Source organism: Nycticebus coucang, chromosome 22 (genome assembly GCF_027406575.1).
Source record: "Nycticebus coucang isolate mNycCou1 chromosome 22, mNycCou1.pri, whole genome shotgun sequence".
NCBI lineage: Eukaryota > Metazoa > Chordata > Mammalia > Primates > Lorisidae > Nycticebus > Nycticebus coucang.
Genome location: NC_069801.1, coordinates 7,194,913 through 7,214,758, shown reverse-complemented (window position 1 = coordinate 7,214,758; position 19,846 = coordinate 7,194,913). Strand labels below are relative to the sequence as shown.

The window sequence follows — 19,846 nt, the reverse complement described above, 5'->3', positions numbered from 1 at the left end:
TCATTTATGGTTTCTCAATAGTAAAAAGTAAATAGTCCATATTAAATATATTGCAGCAAATACCACAGAGGGGGAAATATTTGATGGATCATTCAGAATAGCAAACTTCAAAGTGTTCACACACAAATATGTTCATTTATTCTGATCATGGCAAGAAGAGAAGGGAGTGAGGAAAGGAAGGTAAGACATATAATTGATAGAAAACAACAGGTACTCACTGGTCGAGTTGCCCTGCATCTGGATGATGCACTTGGACTCCTTGCTGGTCTCTCGAGAATTGAAGGGCCTCACCCGGACAGCCACCTTCACTGAGGCTCCCGACATTCTGATGGCCTTCTTCTTTATATGCAATCCACAAATAAAAAAACAAATCTTCTTTTGAAGTTATATTCAAGTTTCCTTTAAAAAGAAAAAGATTCCATACAACACAGTTAGAATTAAACAAAGTAGGGGCTAAAAGCCTCTTCCCATTTCCTAGAATTAAACAAAGTAGGGGCTAAAAGCCTCTTCCCATTTCCCTGCTACATATCTTATATTCTCAAAAATAAATTATCAGATAGAAAAACTAAAGACTGAAATTTGTTTTCCTATTCTATTATCTTTCTCATATGAAAAAAACCCTAAGCTTATTAGTAAAAAATGTAAATGCATTACATTTATGCATTGCATAATAGGCATCTATCCCACTTTCTGTGTTTTTAGGCCAATCTTCAGTTAATATATGAAAAACACAAAATGTTTATTTGTTGAAGTTCCTTAAATAGATATCTTTCCATCTACGTGCCACTTGTTACTTTTCTTCAAAAAAAAAAATGCATTAAACTTTCTATACTTTTAATTATAGCTTGAAAGGCCAGGTGGGGTGGCTCATGCCTGTAATCCTAACACTCTGGGAGGCCAACATGGGTGGACTGCCTGAGCTCATGGGTTCAGGACCAGCCTAACTAAGAGTGAGGCCCGTCTCTAAAAATAGCTAGGTGCTGTAGCGGGGGCCTGTAGTCCCAGCAACTTAGAAGGCTGAAGCAAGAGAATCCACTTGAGCCCAAGAGTTTGAGGTAGCTGTGAGCTATGACACCACAACCAAGAACAACAAAGTTAAACTCTATCTCAAATTAAAAAATGATAATTATAGCTTGAACATTTGGTTACATGATATATATGTATATATATAATTAAATAGCAAAGGACAAAGGTTAAGTTCTAGCCAACTCCCTTAACTATGCAGTGATTTCCAAGGATACCTTACATATGTATTTCATTGGACCCTCACAACCATCCTGTACAACAGGGAAGGTTCAAAGAGACCCAGGTCCTATCTTCAGATGCAACACTGACTCACAGCAAAATCAAATTATTATTCAATGAAGCAATAGGAAAAATTTTTCAGAGGAATAGTTTCTATCCCAACAGAACAAAGCCAACACTATTCTGTGAAAAAAAATTACATAAGTAATTTTCACAAGACGCAGCCAATTTTTCTAGTTAGGAAGAAATCTATATTTCATCCATTATCTAAACATCTCAAGAAGAACCAAAGAAAAACACATACTTGTGAGTCCAATGAACAGTGAACCCTAGCAGAACTTAAATCTGACCAATTTTTTCCCATGTAATTAAGCAGAAATTAGGAATGCTAACCTCCAGCTGAACAACATTGCCAATGCGTTCCCTAGAAAAGGCAAAATTTAAAACAGTAAGTAAAAACCATAAATTCACTCTACTTTGCTGCCCTATCTTATTTTCTTAATAACATTTATCACTATTTGAAATTCTTGTTTTCTGGAATACTGCTTGTCCCTCATGTCACCATCAGAATGCTCAGAGATTTCCTGTCTTGTTTGCTGGCACCTATTTAACAGAACAGTACCTAATATCAGAGCTCAGTAAATGTTTCTTTTTTTTTTTGTAGAGACAGAGTCTCACTTTATGGCCCTCGGTAGAGTGCCGTGGCATCACACAGCTCACAGCAACCTCCAACTCCTGGGCCTAAGCGATTCTCTTGCCTCAGCCTCCCGAGTAGCTGGGATTACAGACGCCCGCCACAACGCCCGGCTATTTTTTTTTTTTTTTTTTTTTTCTGTAGAGACAGAGTTTCACTTTATTGCCCTTGGTAGAGTGCCATGGCGTCACACAGCTCACAGGAACCTCCAACTCCTGGTCTTAGGCGATTCTCCTGCCTCAGCCTCCCGAGTAGCTGGGACTACAGGCGCCCACCACAACACCCGGCTATTTTTTTGTTGTAGTTTGGCCGGGGCTGGGTTTGAACCCGCCACCCTCGGTATATGGGGCCAGCGCCCTGCTCACTGAGCCACAGGCGCCACCCCGCGCCCAGCTATTTTTTGGTTGCAGTTCAGCCAGGGCCGGGCTTGAACCCGCCACCCTCGGCATATGGGGCCAGCACCCTACCGACTGAGCCACAGGCGCCGCCCTCAGTAAATGTTTCTTAAAGGAATGAATTAGGCTAAGGCACCTGTGGCTCAAGCAGCCAAGGCACCAGCCACATACACCTGAGCTGGTGGGTTCGAATCCAGCCCAGGCCCGCCAAACAACAATGACAGCTGCAACCAAAAAATAGCCGGGCATTGTAGTGGGCGCCTGTGGTCCCAGCTACTAGGGAGGCTAAGGCAAGAGAATCGCTTGAGCCCAGGAGTTGGAGATTGCTGTGAGCTGTGATGTCACAGCACTCTACCCAGGGCGACAGCTTGAGGCTCTTGTCTCAAAGAAAAAAAAAGGAATGAATTATATTTCCCAGTTATGAGAATGATCTGTTTAAGTCCACTGCCTGGTTTATTGATTTTTTTGGTTTTGTTTCAAATGATAATTTTTTTGTTGTTTTCTGATAGGGTCTTATGTCACCTGTGCTGAAGTGCAGTGGCACTGTTATAGCCTTCTGCAACATCAAAATCCTGGGCTCAAGTGATCTTACTGCCTCAGCTTCCTGAGATGCTGAAACTATTGGCACATGCCACCACATACAGCTAACTTTTCTATTTTGGGTAGAGACAGGGTCTCCCTATGTTGTTCAGGCTTGTCTCAAAGTAATCCTCCCTCCTGGGCCTCCGAAAGTACTAGAGTTACATGCATGAAACGCCATGCTTGGCCTAATGTGTTTTTTTTTTTTGAGACAGAGTCTCACTATGTCGCCCTCAGTTGAGTGCTGTGGCATCACAGCTCACAGCAACCTCAAACTCTTAGGTTTAAATGATTCTCTGGCCTCAGCCTCCCAAGTAGCTGGGACTACATGCAGCCACCACGATGCCCAGCTATTTTTTGTTGCTGTTGTTTAGCTGGCCCCGGCCAGATTCAAACCTGCCACCTTGCGGGTATGTGGCTAGCGCTGTAACCACTGTGCTATGGGTGCCCAGCCGCTTGGCCTAATATTTTTGATATTAATATTTTTATGTTTGGTACAATGTTTTTCTAGTCTGTTTCCCATTTTATTTTACATTAAACTAACATTGCTTTATTTAATATATCAGATGTTTTTGTGATTGCATTTATCCAATGAAAGGTTAGCATTGTTAACCCTCCCACTGAATGTAGCATGACTTATATTCACTATGCCAAAAGAGAACGGATGAAGCATTCAGAAAAAGCTAGACATAAAACACACATTAATACCTTAAAGTTCCCTTTGATGTATAGGCATCATCTCAACACACACCCCCAAAAACCCATTATCTTCTCCCCCAAACAATCTCTGCCAATCTTTCCATTTCTATCAACATCACTCTCTCAAATCCTGATACCATAATTCTTTTTTCTTTTTTTTAGACAGAGCCTCAAGCTGTCACCCTGGGTAGAGGCTGTGGCATCACAGCTCACAGCAACCTCCAACTCCTGGGCTCAAGTGATTCTCCTGCCTCTGCCTCCCAAGTAGCTGGGACTACAGGTACCCGCAATGCCCGGCTATTTTTTGGTTGCAGCCATCATCGTTGTTTGGCAGATTCAACAGAATCTATGCCCGTCTAGATTAGAACCAACCAGCTCAGTATATGCGGCTGGTGCCTTAGCTGCTAGAGCCACAGGCACCAAGCAGTGATACCATAATTCTTAAGAGTCAACTTAGTTCCATCTCTTTGAATCCTGTACTAATATTAGCATTATTAATGAAATATCACGTGAAAACTTTTGAGACTTTGCTTTGCTTTATTCTATCCCTCCCTTCCTCTCATTTCCCATTGATATTGCCCTAATGTATGTACTACCACATGCCTAGGATACTTGCAATAGCTCAACTGTTCTCTGAACTTTTGATCCAACAGTCCTTAAACAGGGTTGTATAAAACAGAATCACAGAGTGTCTTTTGAAAAGCAAACAATCCTAGACTCCCCCATCTTAATATTCAACAGTTTTGAGACAAGCTCCAGCTATGCTTGTTTAATTTTTCAAAGGTTATGTTGCAAATCCCCAACTAGGAATCACTGCTTTAATCTGCTGTTTAGCCACCACTGCAAAAATCAACCTTTCTAAAGCATACATTTCTTTTTGTGTGGTTTTTTTTTTGGGGGGGGGGGGGTGGTGAGACAGAATCTCAAGCTGTCGCCTTGGGTGGAGGTGCCCCAGCATCACAGTAACCTCAGACTCTTGGGCTTAGGTGATTCTCTTGCCTCAGCCTCCCAAGTAGCTGGGACTACAGGCACCTGCCACAACGCCCGGCTATTTTTTGGTTGCAGTTGTCATTGTTGCTTAGAAGCCACCACCCTAGGTGTATGTGGCCAGCGCCCTGCCAACTGAGCTACGGGAGCCACCTAAAGCATACATTTCAATGTCACTCTTCTTTCCAAGAATGTTTTCTTATTTCCCAGCACTTACAAAATCAAGACCAAAATCGAGATAGTCTGCATTCTAGCAGACCCCTATACTGTTCTGCCTCCTCACTATTTCTCCTCTACACTGGGATTGCCCAGCTCCAGGATTACCTCCTCCAAAGTGACTCACCCATATAACCCAGGAATCAATGGTATTTCCTGCAACACTTATAGACCCAAACACATTGTGAGAACACAGCTTGCTATCATTTTACATGACTGCCTTCCATCTTGCATCGTTCTTTAACAGCTTCTCAAAGTGAAAATACTATTCCTTCAAAAATATCTTTGATAGCTGGGCATTCTGGCAGGCACCTGTAGTCCCAGCTATTTGGGAGGCTGAAGCAAGAGAATCACCTAAACCCAGGAGTTGGAGGTTGCTATGAGCTATGACGCCACAGCACTCTACCAAGGGCGATAAAGTGAGACCCTTGTCTCTAAAAAAAAACTCTTTGAAATCAGGCCCTTTAAAAAAATGGTTACGTTCAAGTGTAGACAAGAAATTTCAAGGTGATCCTAGGACATTTTAGCAAAAAAATCTATCAGAAGTGAATGGGGACTGAGGTCACATGAAAAGAACACAGGTGCCAACTTGAAGGATCTCCTACTGACCAAAGATAGGATAACTAGAGCATTTTTTTTTTTTTTTTTGAGACAGAATCTCACCATGTCGCCCTCGGTAGAGTGAGGTGTCGTCACAGCTCACAGCAATCTCAAATTCTTTTTTCTTTTTTTTTTTTTTGTAGAGACAGAGTCTCACTGTACCACCCTTGGGTAGAGTACCGTGGCGTCACACAGCTCACAGCAACCTCTAACTCTTGGGCTTACGCGATTCTCTTGCCTCAGCCTCCCGAGCAGCTGGGACTACAGGCGCCCGCCACAACACCCGGCTATTTTTTTGTTGCAGTTTGGCCAGGGCTGGGTTTGAACCCGCCACCCTCGGCATATGGGGCCGGCGCCCTACTCACTGAGCCACAGGCGCCGCCCCAATCTCAAATTCTTGTGCTCAAGCGATTCTCTTGCCTTAGCTTCCAGGCTACTGCCACAGCGCCCAGACATTTTTTTTTGTTGCAGTTGTTGTTGTCTAGCAGGCCCAGGCCAGGCTCGAACCCTCCACCTTCGGTGTATGTGGCTGGCGCCCTACTCACTGAGCTACGGGCACCAAGCCAACTAGAGCACTTTTTTAAAAAATGTAAACAGACTTTCAAACATCAAATAATCAAATCCATAAGTGTATAATACTTTCTTTTTTCTTTTACTCTTGGGCTTAACGGATTCTCTTGAATCAGCCTCCCGAGTAGCTGGGACTACAGGAGACTGCCACAATACCCAGCCTCAGTGTATGTGGCCGGCACCCTACTCACTGAGCTACAGGCAACGAGCCAGTCTAAGTTCTTTACAGCAAATAAACTGAAGAAATGAAAGAATTAGAATGTCACCTTTCCCCAACCCTACTGATATAAAAGTTTTCTTTCTTTTTTTTTTAATTGTTTGTCTAGTTTCCAATATCACTTGAATGTAGAATCTTTAATTTCATATTACTGGGGACTACTAAAGTAGTTAACAAGTAATTAAGACCTCAATGGACTATCTTTTAATAGTAAAAACATTATTGATTGATAATTGATATTTATTCAACTATTTGTCTCTACAATAACATAACAGCTTGAAGGAATCTTTGCTTTACTTATTCCCCAGAGTAACATATAAACAGAGGAATTAGGGAATATTACATTAGTGCACCAATGATGTATCTTGGGCTAAGAGTCAATGTGTTGTGTGAGAGTACTCTGAAAATTTTTAGAATCCCGATGTCTAGCTGTGACATTATACAAGGCATACCCACAATAGTCTTAGAGGTCTACTTACGATACCATCTTACAGACACTTTTAGCAATACACAAAGGCTATGATTCTTGATTTCTGGAGAGAATCTGAATGAGAAGTCTTATTTTAGAACCCAGGAAGCCCTAAAAACTGAACATGTCTGTTTTCTTTTTCTTTCTTGTTGTTTTTTAAAGATTTTCTTCTTTCTTGACCATACTGAGCCAAAAAAAGGTAGCTGACACTTTCAATGTTCTGCCTAGACTCTCTTTAGCCAGATCCACAAATCCATCAGTTTTCCTTTCTACATTTCCTGTTACTTTGGAGGTTACAGTTTTGTTAACTGTTCTTCCAGTACACAATTTGGATACTCTTTCCTCCAGCCTCCAATAACCGTCTACTCATTGTTCTTCAAGACTTCACCATCGGGCGGCACCTGTGAGTGGCTCAGTGAGTAGGGCGCCGGCCCCATATGCCAAGGGTGGCGGGTTCAAACCCAGCCCCGGCCAAACTGCAACAAAAAAATAGCCGGGAGTTGTGGCGGGCGCCTGTAGTCCCAGCTGCTTGGGAGGCTGAGGCAAGAGAATCGTGTAAGCCCAAGAGTTAGAGGTTGCTCTAACTCTGAGCCGTGTGATGCCATGGCACTCTACCCGAGGGTGGTACAGTGAGACTCTGTCTCTACAAAAAAAAAAAAAAAAAAGACTTCACCATCTTTTGGGTGGCCCCCCATCTGTTCTCAAAGTCAGTGCTGCATAGTTCAGATATCTGTTAATGGTAGCACTCTGCTTCTAGGTACCCAACACTGTTTCAATTATTTGCTGCTATTATATTTCACAATTCTATGGGTTGGCTGGGTCTCAGTGGGAATTTCCTTTACTGCTCACTCCTTGCGATCTCTCCCACAGAGCAAGATGGCAACGGGGACTGGGGCTGTAGCTGAAAGCCCCCTGCCTTGCGGCTTCTCTTTCTGGAAGCTACGCATGGTCTCACTGTCCAGGGTTTCTCCATATCTCCTCACAGCAACTTCCTCTCCACCAAGAAGCCTGGAGATCATGCAAGATGGCTCAAGAACACGATGAAGCTGGAACTCTGGAAGCCAAGCATTCTATGCAAATTCTCGAACATGACATTTCTCTCAAGTCTTAGTAATGTAACTAATGTTTCCAATTGAATCTTAAAACATCAGATTCTTTCTGTGATTTCTGAGTAGAACTTGATCGTACAGCTCTTGAGCATAAGCTTTGTAGCAACAAAATTGATATAAAGGGTTTCTGTAAGAATCGTCATTGGCTGCTGCAAAGCATGATGTAAGGTAGGTTGGTGGGGGAATATATATGAGTACAGATTGGGCTGAGAACACATGAACCAAATCATCAATCTTACATCACTAGGAATAAGACACCTAAGTGGTAAATGCCTCCTGATGTGCTACATAGGAAATACACAGCTCTACCTACTAAATATTCTTCCCTTATCCCCTTTAAAAGAAAAGAAAACCTAAATAGAATCAAGATTTAGACCTGTACCAGTTAGAAAGACACAGGGAGCAAAGAAGCAGTTTAGATGACACATCAAAGATGTCATCAGCCAAATCCATAATACAGAACAATCTATAGAACAAGTCACCCAGTCTTTTCAAATAAACAGCATAATTGAGGGGAGAAGGTCATAAAAGAGACTCATGTTATCAACCAAATACAATTTCCCTCTTTTCTATCACTTCTAGCATTCCCACCATTCTCCTGTTCATTCTGACACAGACTAAAAAGCTTGCTTCTTATATCCACCACGTCAGTGGCTAAATTACATAGCTTCTATCTGTCTGTAAAATCTCTCTTTACATTTCTACCACCACCGTCCTGTCAAGCTTTCAATACTTCTCACTCAAAGCCTCTTTAAACAGCTTTCTCTCTTCCTACTATACAATATTCCCATTTTCTTTTTTTTTTTTTTGTAGAGACAGAGTCTCACTGTACCGCCCTCGGGTAGAGTGCCGTGGCATCACACGGCTCACAGCAACCTCTAACTCTTGGGCTTACGCGATTCTCTTGCCTCAGTCTCCCGAGCAGCTGGGACTACAGGCGCCTGCCACAATGCCCGGCTATTTTTTTTGTTGCAGTTTGGCCGGGGCTGGGTTTGAACCCTCCACCCTCGGCATATGGGGCCGGCGCCCTACTCACTGAGCCACGGGCACCGCCCCAATATTCCCATTTTCATCTTCTCCGTCCGCTCTACACAACACTGTCAGATTCATCTTCCCAAAGTGCAAGTCTATTCCTAGCATGGCCCACTTTAAAATCCTCAGAGTTCCCCTACTGTCTACCAAGCAACAACTGAACTCCCCACACTGGCATTCAAAGTCATCTGCAACATAACCACCTATTTTTACAAGCCCACACAAAACACTTTCATCCACATTTCTTAACTACCACCCGCCAGAGGGCTTCCAGAATACATCTCGTGTTCTTTTGCTCCAAATTTCCTTTACCCACTATGCCCCTCCCTCCTCACCTGTTTTTTCAAAATCCAACTTATACTTCCTGAACCTTCCCACATGCTACTTATCTCTAAAGCCTTCATAGATTCTCCTCCATCCCCTACACCAAATGCAACTGCTTCTCCATTTAAGGTGTCTCAACTCACTGACCTTACTCAGGGCAAAATAAATCATTTACTGTTCATATCCTTGCTATAGACGTAAAGTTTCTTAAGGACAAGAACACAATCTTAGTCAAGTCTCTAATACTCTACAACACAGGGTTCTCAAATACAATAATTTAGGGAAGTTGAATTCCCACTTATTGTGTATCCCCAGAGTAAAGTTTAAATAGTATTAATAATAAAAAAAGGTCATATGATCAAAAGGAAAAATAAAGATTAATTTCAAATTCCTTTCTAATTAAACCTAATAAGCCAGAAGCAGTGGGACACACTTACAGTACCAGCTACTCAGGAAGATGAGGCAGAGGGATCATTTGAGCAATACATACATTTTAATACTTTTCCCAAACAATCTAAGCCTAAATATTTTTTCTGATTTAACTGTCCCTTGGTAAAACTGCCTTCATTTTCACAAGTGAGTTAAAATTTTATACACTAATTGAAAGCTACAGTTAAGTGGTCTATAGAGTTACTTTGTTACTTCTCTATTATAAACAGTATCTCTTTTATAATAGGCCTCAATCAAAGAACAACAGCTTCAAAACTCCCTGCTCCTTTAAAAAATTACTTCTTACATCAGTCTAAAATCAAGCTTAAAATCCAGTGATGAACTAACTAGAGTATTTTTAAGAAGTTACAGGATAACAACATTAATAATTAAGCACAAAAATACATTTTTCAAGTTTTGAAAAGCCAGGAAAGAAAGGCAAATAGAAAGGGTAACCATGTGAGCTGGCTAAATGACTTACACAGCCTCAATTCTAGGCTGTTCTTGAACCAATTTTCCTTTCTTATGACAATTAGAAGCATCAGGAAAGCGGAATGGAGCAAACATTCCAGAAGCATTTGCTAACATTAAAGGAACAACAAACACTTAGATCTAATTAATTTGAATTTTTCTCAATTTTAGCCCAATTACTTAATTTTGACCTTGGGGAACTCCCACTTGCCCTCAGAGGTACCCTGGATTATGAGGAGTCTAGGAAGAAGACTCAAACTGACCATTTAACAAAATGAATACACAAGATAAAGTAATTTTAAACCAATCTTTATTGGTTTTTGTAATAACCCTTTTCTACAGAAAACAGTGAAGATTCTATTCCTAAAACAGGAATAGAATGATCAGTTCAGGTCATTTCCTCTCCTTAACAACTTTCAGTTGGTGCCACAACCTTAGAACATAACCTAAAAGTTCAGGTCTTGAACTTTTGGTCACCACAATCCAATCTTCTGTCCCCGCCCCACCTTTCCTTATCCAGCTCAAGCCTTCTCCTTCAGCCACCTCCCTCCCACACAAACAAATCCAAATGTGTTTAGATACTTAATACTCTACTTATATAGTTAAACACTATTTAGTAGACTATCACATGGATTTCAGGAAACCCAATCTCCCTTCTCAACCTACTGTAAGGACGCATCTTTCAGAGACTAGGTCAGATGCCACCCACCATAAAGCAGGAAGCATTAAGTCACACATTCCTTAATATCTGCCTTTTTTGGTCAAAAGTCAAACTTTCTTTTTTCTTTGCTCCCTAAAGTTTGCTCTATTGATCTCTTTGTTTTTCTATTTCACTCTGCCCTATGTTACACTCACTAGTCCATATAACTCTCATACATTGACACTGCATTCAGTATGTTTGTTAGAATTAAATAGACATAAACTTTTAAATTAAATGTTTGCCCATGGGCAGCGCCTGTGGCTCAAGGAGTAGGGCGCCGGTCCCATATGCCGGAGGTGGTGAGTTCAAACCCAGCCCCGGCCAAAAAACCAAAAAAATGTTTGCCCAATTTGTTATACAGCAACCAATTTATAACAAGTAGCCTATTAATAAAACACAATTTTTCCCTGAATTATATTTTAAAGAATGGATTACAATTTTATTTATTTATTTTTTTGGTAGAGACAGAGTCTCACTTTATTGCCCTCAGTAGAGTGCTGCGGCATCACAGCTCACAGCAACTTCCAATTCCTGGGCTTAGGCGATTCTCTTGCCTCAGCCTCCCGAGTAGCTGGGACTACAGGTGCCTGCCACAGCACCCGGCTATTTTTTTGTTGCAGTTTGGCTGGGGCCGGGTTTGAACCCACCACCCTTGGTACATGGGGCCAGCACCCTACCCACTGAGCCACAGGTGCCGCCATGGATTACAATTTTAAAAGTGGAGGTGGTGGGTTCAAACCCAGCCCCGGCCAAAAACCACAAGAAAAAAAAAAAAAAAAAAAAAAGTAGATACCCAAAAGTAAATTTTTATAGCCAGAGAATCCCTTTCGAGAGACTATAAAAATTCCTTATTACATAACCTTTTACATCTCTCAGTACAATACTTTCCGTAAGGACCAAGCAGGTTTTAGGACCCACCACTTTGTCCCTGACCATGGCTATAGTGACAAAACACTCAAACACCTCCAGTGTATTGGGTATATATGAAATATCTATCCTTCATTTTGACTCTAGGGATAAAGAGCCATCAGCCACAACATGAAAGTTCAAAATGGATCCCATATTAGAAAAGCATCTTTCTGAATTCTAGACCAATCCCCAAAATCAGACTGTACAAGAACAGTCTTCTAACAAATCAGGGTTTTTTTGTTATTTTTGTTTTTGAGACAGAGTCTCACTCTGTTGCCCGTGCTAGAGTGTTATGGCTTTAGCCTAGGTCATAGCAACCACAAACTCAAACAATCTGCAAATCTCAGGCTCCTGAGGAGCTGGGAATACAGGCACCCACCCACAACAATCAGCTAATTTTTTTTATTTTTGTAGAGACGGGGTCTCACTCTTGCTCAGGCTGGTCTTACACTTCCGAGCTCAAGCAATCCTCCTGCCTTGGCTTCCCAGAGTGCTAGGATTATAGGTGTGAGCCACTGAGCTAGCCTTAACAGATCAGATTTTCAATTTCCAACGTGGCTAAACAGGTCCAGTCAGGCTTCTCAACTGTTTTAACTATTTTCTAAAATAACCTGATACAATTTAAGATTTATTAGATATACACATGTATCTGCCTGCCATTCTGATCAAGAAATCAAGTATCAAGGCTGGGTGTGGTGGCTCACACCTGTAATCCTAGCTCTCTGGGAGGCCAAGTTGGGTGGATCACTTGAGCTCATTAACACCAGCCTGAGCAAGACCAAGACCCTGTCTCTACTAAAAAAGAAAAAAATAGGAAAAATAGCCAGGTGTTGTGGCAGGCACCTATAGTCCCAGCTACTTAAGCCCAAAAGTTTGAGGTTGCTGTGAGGGGTTAGGTTTAGGGGACAGGGCTACAGTCGGGGTTAGGGCACTCTCCACCCAGGGCTATAGAGGGGAACATCTGTCTCTAAAAAAAAAAAAAAAAAAAAAAGAAATCAAATATCCTCCTTTTCACTGGTGACATGGTTTTATTCTCATAAACCAGGAGGAAGTGCCTCAAGAAACAACAGCTGTTATGGCCCACAGCTTAAACTATTCTAAATCAAAGTGACGTTTTTAATGTTTTTTCTTTTTTGAGGAGGCAGGGCCAAATCCAAAATTTGTTTAGATACTTAATACTCTATATAGTTAAACACTATCTAGTAAATCAACTAGTTCTAATGTCTAAAGTTACCCACTATAGATTTTTTTTTTTTTTGCCAGATCCACTAGGTAACTCTGACACTCAAATCCCACCATTCCACTGAAGTTCTTCTATTGTCAAAATGAATGACAGCACTTACTCCTGGAACTGTCCAGGTTAAAATGAACTCAGCTCTGCTGTGGTGTAGAAGTGGTTACGTTTCAATCAGAGGGTAATTCATGTTTGATATTAGTGGAGATTCCTTCTTCCTGAAATCTGCTCCTGACCACACCTTTGCTACTACATATTTGGGAGGTAGTGCACCATCCAGGCAAGAACAGAGGTCAGACTTTACCCTGTGTCAACAATGTGCCAACCTTGCCACATGATAAACTAGTGCTCAAAGTGTAATATGTATGATTTCTCTCAGATGACAGCAAGTTTTCTGATGGGATACTCAGATTTACCTTTAAAGAAAATTATATACCTGAACCACATTAGTTGTATCTTTCACAGAAAAGGTTTAGTTTCATATATTTTAATATTACAGTCTCAGTTTTTAAAGTAGGTAAATTACTTTTTTCTTTTAATTTTTTTTTTTTTTTTTGTAGAGACAGAGTCTCACTTTATGGCCCTTGGTAGAGTGCCGTGGCCTCACACAGCTCACAGCAACCTCCAACTCCTGGGCTTAGGCGATTCTCTTGCCTCAGCCTCCCGAGTAGCTGGGACTACAGGCGCCCGCCACAACGCCCAGCTATTTTTTTGTTGCAGTTTGGCTGGGGCTGGGTTTGAACCCACCATCCTCGGTATATGGGGCCGGCGCCCTGCTCACTGAGCCACAGGCGTCGCCCCTTTTTTTCTTTTTTAAAGAGAGGAGGTCTCACTATGTTGCTCAGGCTGGTCTCAAACTCCTGGGCTCAATAATCATCCTGCCTCAGCTTCCCAAGTGGTGGTGACTAAATAAAAGCATGTGCCACAAATACAGACTATTAAGCTTATACAACGTATCTTTTCCTTTTTGCTCCGATTTCCTAAAGTTTCAAAACTAAATCATAGTGAGGTTTTCTGCCAAGTGTAGGGCAGTGGGAGGTTTAAGACAAGTGGTTGAGATTTTAGAATAGCAACTGTAGAGAACCAAGGACAGAACTAAGCAGAACTGCTTGAACAGACACCAAAGACAAACTCAGGGGAAGACTTCAGCCTACACATTAAAGTGGCACTAATCCCCATCATGGGGGTGAGTTTTCTTCAGTTCAGAGGGCATGATTCCAGGCAGGCCTCACCTAGGGAGTCCTGCAGAATACTAAGGAAGAATGAAAACAATGAAGGCAAAGCACCCAGAGGTCACAATGCAGAAAAGGAAGGAAAAGAAGTAAAATCTAGATGAAGATGATGGACTAGAAGACTTGAGGTGGGAGAACACATGGAGACCATGAAAGTGAAAGCTGGCCAGGTGCGGTGGCTCACGCCTGTAATCCTAGCACTCTGGGATCTGAAACCAGCCTGAACAAAAGTGAGACCCCCACCTCTACTAAAAATAGAAACTGAGGAAACAGGATTGCTTGAGCCCAAGAGTTGGAGGTTGCTGTGAACTATGATGCTGTGGCACTCTAACTGGGCAACAGCTTGAGACCCTCTCTCAAAAAAAAAAAAAAAAAAAAAGCTCGGTGCCCATAGCACAGTGGCTATGGCGCCAACCACATAAACCAAGGGTGGTGGGTTTGAACCCAGCCTGGGCCAGCTAAACAACAATGACAACTGCAACAAAAAATAGCTGGGCGTTGTGGTGGGCACCTGTAATCTCAGTTACTTGGGAGGCTAAGGCAAGAGACTCGCTTAAGCCCAAGAACTGGAGATTGCTGTCAGCTATGACGCCCCGGCACTCTACCGAGGGTGACATGGTAAGACTGTCTCACCGAAAAAAAAAAAACAGTGAAATCTGTAAATTATTAGAGTTTAAGATCTGAAGATGAATTTGAGATCTGAAAGTGATGACAAGTGAGAAGATGTGGCCATGATACTGAGCAAACTGGAACAATGAAGCCAATGTTTGAGCTGAAGTCAAGGAATTTTGAGATTAAGGATAGTTACCAAGGAAGTTCAGCACAGTGGTTATTTTCTAGTTCTAATGACACTGGGGAAGTCACTTAGCCAGGGTCTCGGTTTTACCTATAAAAGGGGAATAGCAGTTATCTATTTTACATAGTTGTTATAAGGATTAAACTAATAAATATAGAGTGATTAGAAAAGAGTCTGGCACGTAGAAAGTACTCATGATGAGTAAGTCATTTTATCATTATTGTTGTTGCTATTATTATTTACACAGTCACTGATATATGTCAAGATGATATCAAAAATTTGGATGGATGAGACAACTAAGCCAAGTTGCCTCTAAGTCATCAAAGGCAATGGTAGAGAACTGGTATAGTTGAATAATACGCTTCAGTGATACTAAATTTGAAAAAAGGTTTAATCCCTCATGTTTACAATCTTGTGACTTAACACACATATACAAATAACCATAAGACAACTGTAAAAGCATCAGTTGAGTCTTAGATAATAAGTACAGTATTAAGTATATAATGTTACAAAGAGTTTTAAAAGAGGCTCTGGCTGAATCACGGAAACCACCATGGCATGGGCAGCAGTGCACAAAACTGTACTGAAACAGAAAGGAGCTGGAGTTGGCTTACCATATCTATACACAAATGGTAAAGCATAGTTAAGTTCCTTGAAGGTAAAGAGAGTAAAAAACTTAATCTCTTAAGAGCGCTCCCAATTAACTGGTAATAACTGTAGCAAAAGGGAGCATAAATAAATCAATCAATGGGCCATTAGCCAAAAAGTCCAACTCAGAATTCCAGGGCATCTTTTGCAGGTTTTTCCTATCACAGTCACATCTGTTTAATTCTCTTCCATCCTGATGAGCTGCACAAAAAGTATGCATGTTTATTCATACTCTTTTATAGAATGCAGAAATTCACCAGTATCTGTTCAAACAAGGCCATTTTTCCAAAAAGAACTACATGAAGTGGACATAATATATCTTTAACTTCAGAGCCTCTGAAATTAAGTGTCAGTTTATAAGACCAAAAGGATATGCTTCTTCCAGGAAAAACCCTGTTATGAATGGCAGCCTGGAAAGGAGGTTACAAACAGGAAGGCAGGGGGCCCACTGTTGTCCTTTGCTTTGTACCCAGGACAAGATCACAGTAGGAAAATGGGCTAGAAAGTATGGCCGTAAGAGAGACTAAGTTGGCAGACTTCTTGGACATTTATTCCCTGAACAAACTCAAAACAGGAAAGAAGAAAGAGAAAAAAGGAAAACTGCATTCATATTTGGTCTTGAAAAGGAAAAACAGTCTGTTCTAAGCCTTAGAAACCATACTTAATTGAATAAATTTTGGGAAAACATTCATCAGAGCAGAGCTGCACAGACTCATAAAAGCTTGCCTTCATTATCAGATTCAAAATCAGGTCTGATTTTTATCAAATGCTGAAATTATATTTAACTACATTTTTTCAGATCTTTATTAAAGTAATTAAAAATTTAAAACAGAAATATTTTTATTTGGGAAATGGACTTTCAAAACAGATATTCTGTATTTCTCTCATGTTAATATCATGCAGAAAAACATTAGTTTCTGTTGAAATATTTGATTCAACAAGTTTTTTTTTTTTTTTTTTAATTTTTTTTGTAGAGACAGAGTTTCACTTTATTGCCCTCGGTAGAGTGCTGTGGCGTCACACGGCTCACAGGAACCTCCAACTCCTGGTCTTAGGCGATTCTCCTGCCTCAGCCTCCCGAGTAGCTGGGACCCGCCACAACGCCCGGCTATCTTTTTGTTGCAGTTTGGCCGGGGCTGGGTTTGAACCCGCCACCTTCGGCATATGGGGCTGGCACCCTACTCACTGAGCCACAGGCGCCGCCCTGATTCAACAAGTTTTAAAAGGAAAACTTTATGATAAAAATAACAAAAAATAAAGCATATTAAGACTTTTCTTAGAAAAGCCCATATGGAATGTGTAAGTAGTTCAACTTAAGAAGTTATAACTTGGCGGCACCTGTGGCTCAAGGAGTAGGGCGCCAGTCCCATATGCCAGAGGTGGTGGGTTCAAACCCAGCCCTGGCCAAAAACCACAAAAAAAAAAAAAAAGAAGTTATAACTTATTGGTGGTGTTTGTGGCTCAAAGGGGTAGGGCGCCAGCCCCATGTGCCGGAGGTGGTGGGTTCAAATCCAGCCCCGGCGAAAAAATGCAAAGAATAAATAAATAAATAAGTTTAAAAAAAAAGAAGTTATAACTTATTAACAAATGGAGTTTGAATAAAAACACAGGGCACGGAAAAGGCAGGCACGCCATCTCTCCAGGTCTAGGATGCAGCAAAAGACAGATTTACAAGGCTCATGCTGAATCCAGTTATTGTTGTTGGTCATTTCCAGATCTGCTTTACAACATTAACATTTGTGCAATTTTCATATTCCATCTTCAATGGTACATCAACAACTCCACTTACTTCATAACCCAACAACCACACCAACTTGATCAGAAAGCACCCCTCAAGTCTTAGAGGAACACACAAGCTAAGATGTTGTCACGACTAAGCTAATTGGACAAACTGCCCGCCTTTCAATAAAATACCCACTGTGATATCACTTCTTAAGAGTTACTCAAATCTAATTACCACAGTTTCTAGGACTCAGACACATGACACAAAGAAGCATGCTCAGTGTTGGCAGAACAGCTGCCCAGAGCAGTAAGAGATATGAGCAAGGGATCTGTTGACAATCTAATTTCAGCTACCTCGAGATTCCAGAAAGATGACAAACTGCAGCCTCAGAAATACTGCTGCAAGCCTCCCCCACTATCAGAATATTCTGGCTTTCTTATTGTCTACATGTTGAGCCACTCTGAAAACGTGTCCATCCAATATAAGATACTAACTGGAGGCCTCCACACTGCTGAAGTAGTGGCCTTAACAATCCTCAGATATGCCTATGCACAAGGCATCATCAGGCCTTCCACAGTCAAGGCGCCGGACGTAGAAGAATACAAAAACACGGCATTTCACCCCACCAAGTATGGAATATGGGAGACAGTCTACCTTGGAAGTTCATTTAACAATTCACTAAGGAGAAAAGTGATTTGGGAGTTTGATTCTGGCTTTAGGGCCGGGAATGTTTTGCGTTCCATTAACAATGACTAGCTTGCTCCAGCAGCCTCCCAACCCCCACAACTTGGCTTCTGGTTTGGCCAGTCACCCTGAAAGCTGCCAGGACTGTCAGTCGGTGCCTTCCAGCAACTAGACTTGGCTCCTAAAGGATTTGTCAGCTCATCCTTCCAATATGGCTGCCAGAGTAATCCCAGTCTGCTGAGCACCGAGCCCACACCGGCCTCGCTCACAGCCAGCCAGCGTCCAACAAGCCCCCTCCCTTTCCATCGCTCTCCCGCTTTCCAGGGCTTGCGCCCTCGGCTACCCCCGTGCAAGCGATGACCTTTCATACCTTGACCTGGCAAAAGGGCACAACCACATTCCCAGCCGAAGCCCGAATGCCAACCGTAATGGGAAGCTGGGAGAGGGGAAATAAAAAAGGATGGCTTCGAGCGGAGTAGTGCTCTCCGCAGAGCTGCAACGTGCGCACGGAGCCCAGGGAACGGTCGGCGGCAGAGTCGGCTGACCGCGGCGCAGAGCTCGAGCGGAACAGCCCGAGCCTGACAGCTCCGGGGAAACCGAGGGCCGTGCGGAGCACTGCGGGGGACCCAGCAGGCCGCTGGACGCGCGCCCGGGACTCGCCGCCGGCGGGGGGAGGGGCCCCGTTCCCCCGAGGGCGAGGCTCCCCCAGCCGGTGCCCCCCGCGCCCACTGGGGCGCGACGCTCCCTCCCCTCGGACCCCGCCCGGACCCCGGCCCGCCCCGCCGACCAGGAGCGGCCCCCTCCCGTGCCTGGCGGCCGCAACGCCCACCACCACCCACCCCGCCGCCTCACCTCAGCCGCGCTGCGGACCGACGGGCGTGCGGGCCGGTCAGCAGGAGCCGCGGCGGACCCGGCACCGACGCACCTCAGCGCGAGCAGCGGCCGCCGCGAGCCGCAGGGCGCCGCTCCGCAGCCCCATCACGCAGCGGCTCTGCTCGGCATCAAGAGCGGCGGCGGGCAGCGTGCGGGAGCGCGGGAGGCCGAAGCAAGGCGAAAGGCCAGCGGGGGCGGCTGCCGCGGACTGTGAGCGACTCAGACGCGCGCGAGCGCCTCGCAGGACCGCTGCCGTCTGGCCGCCCCGCGTCGGTCCTCGCGAAACTCCGCCCGCAGCCGCCGGTGCGGGACACCGCCCCGAGCCGGGCCGCTGCGCGTCACCTGGGCCCGCCCAAGCGCTTGCGACTGACGCGAGCTGCGGCCAATCGAAGTGCAGAGCTCGGAGCAGCCGGCCAATCGCAGAGGGAGCCGGAGAACAGGGCGGCTGCGAGGAGCTGCGGAGACACCCGAGCGCCGCCTAGGGGCGCGGGAGCCGACGCGGATTCGGGGGTGCGGGTGGCGGAAGCCGGCGCCCAGGGTTCTCTCCCGGTGACCCCCAAAGGGCGTTGGTCGGCACCACCCGCACCTACCCACCCTGACAGTCCTCCTCGTGAAGAGACGAAAGGTTGACTGTGTGGGGTGGAGCGGGGTGAAGGGGCTGCAGACGCCGGCGGAGGAGGCGGGATGCGCGTGGGAGGGAGGCGGCCGGGTGTGCAGTCATTGTACGTTTGGAAAACATTTCACGCGTTGAACTGGCCCAACGCGGCGCGGCGGGAACTGAGACGCGCCAAGGGATGAGTGTATCCCGCAGAAAGCTTCCTGGCCTATTCTTGTCGAACCCGAGCACAACACCTCCCACACGCCACCTTGGGAGAAAAGGCGGAATGAGTAATAGAGAAGCGTGACTTACTGGGCATTCAACTTGTCTCCTTGGGAGACCGCGTAAGGGCTGTGAGTAAAGGAACGAGAAGCTTTGTATGGCCCCTGCGTTAATGAGCCCCGCTCCCCTCC

General features: G+C 43.9%; 1 protein-coding gene across 10 annotated transcripts in view; it reads right to left on the bottom strand.

Moving 5' to 3' along the window:
* The window catches only part of KIF1B (kinesin family member 1B), a 170,291-nt gene extending 151,177 nt beyond the window's left edge, over positions 1–19,114 (bottom strand). For 3 of the 10 annotated variants that reach the window (XM_053577250.1, XM_053577253.1, XM_053577252.1), the window contains exons 1-2: positions 18,815–19,106; positions 219–399 (exon numbers count right to left, since the gene is read on the bottom strand). In XM_053577250.1, the coding sequence (XP_053433225.1) occupies positions 219–324 (106 nt within the window). In that variant the 5' untranslated portion in view covers positions 325–399; positions 18,815–19,106. Of the gene's footprint in view, positions 1–218; positions 400–18,814 lie in introns of all 10 variants that reach the window. The other 7 variants (XM_053577256.1, XM_053577254.1, XM_053577251.1 and 4 more) reach the window with 3 other exon arrangements.
* Positions 19,115–19,846: the final 732 nt, after the last annotated feature.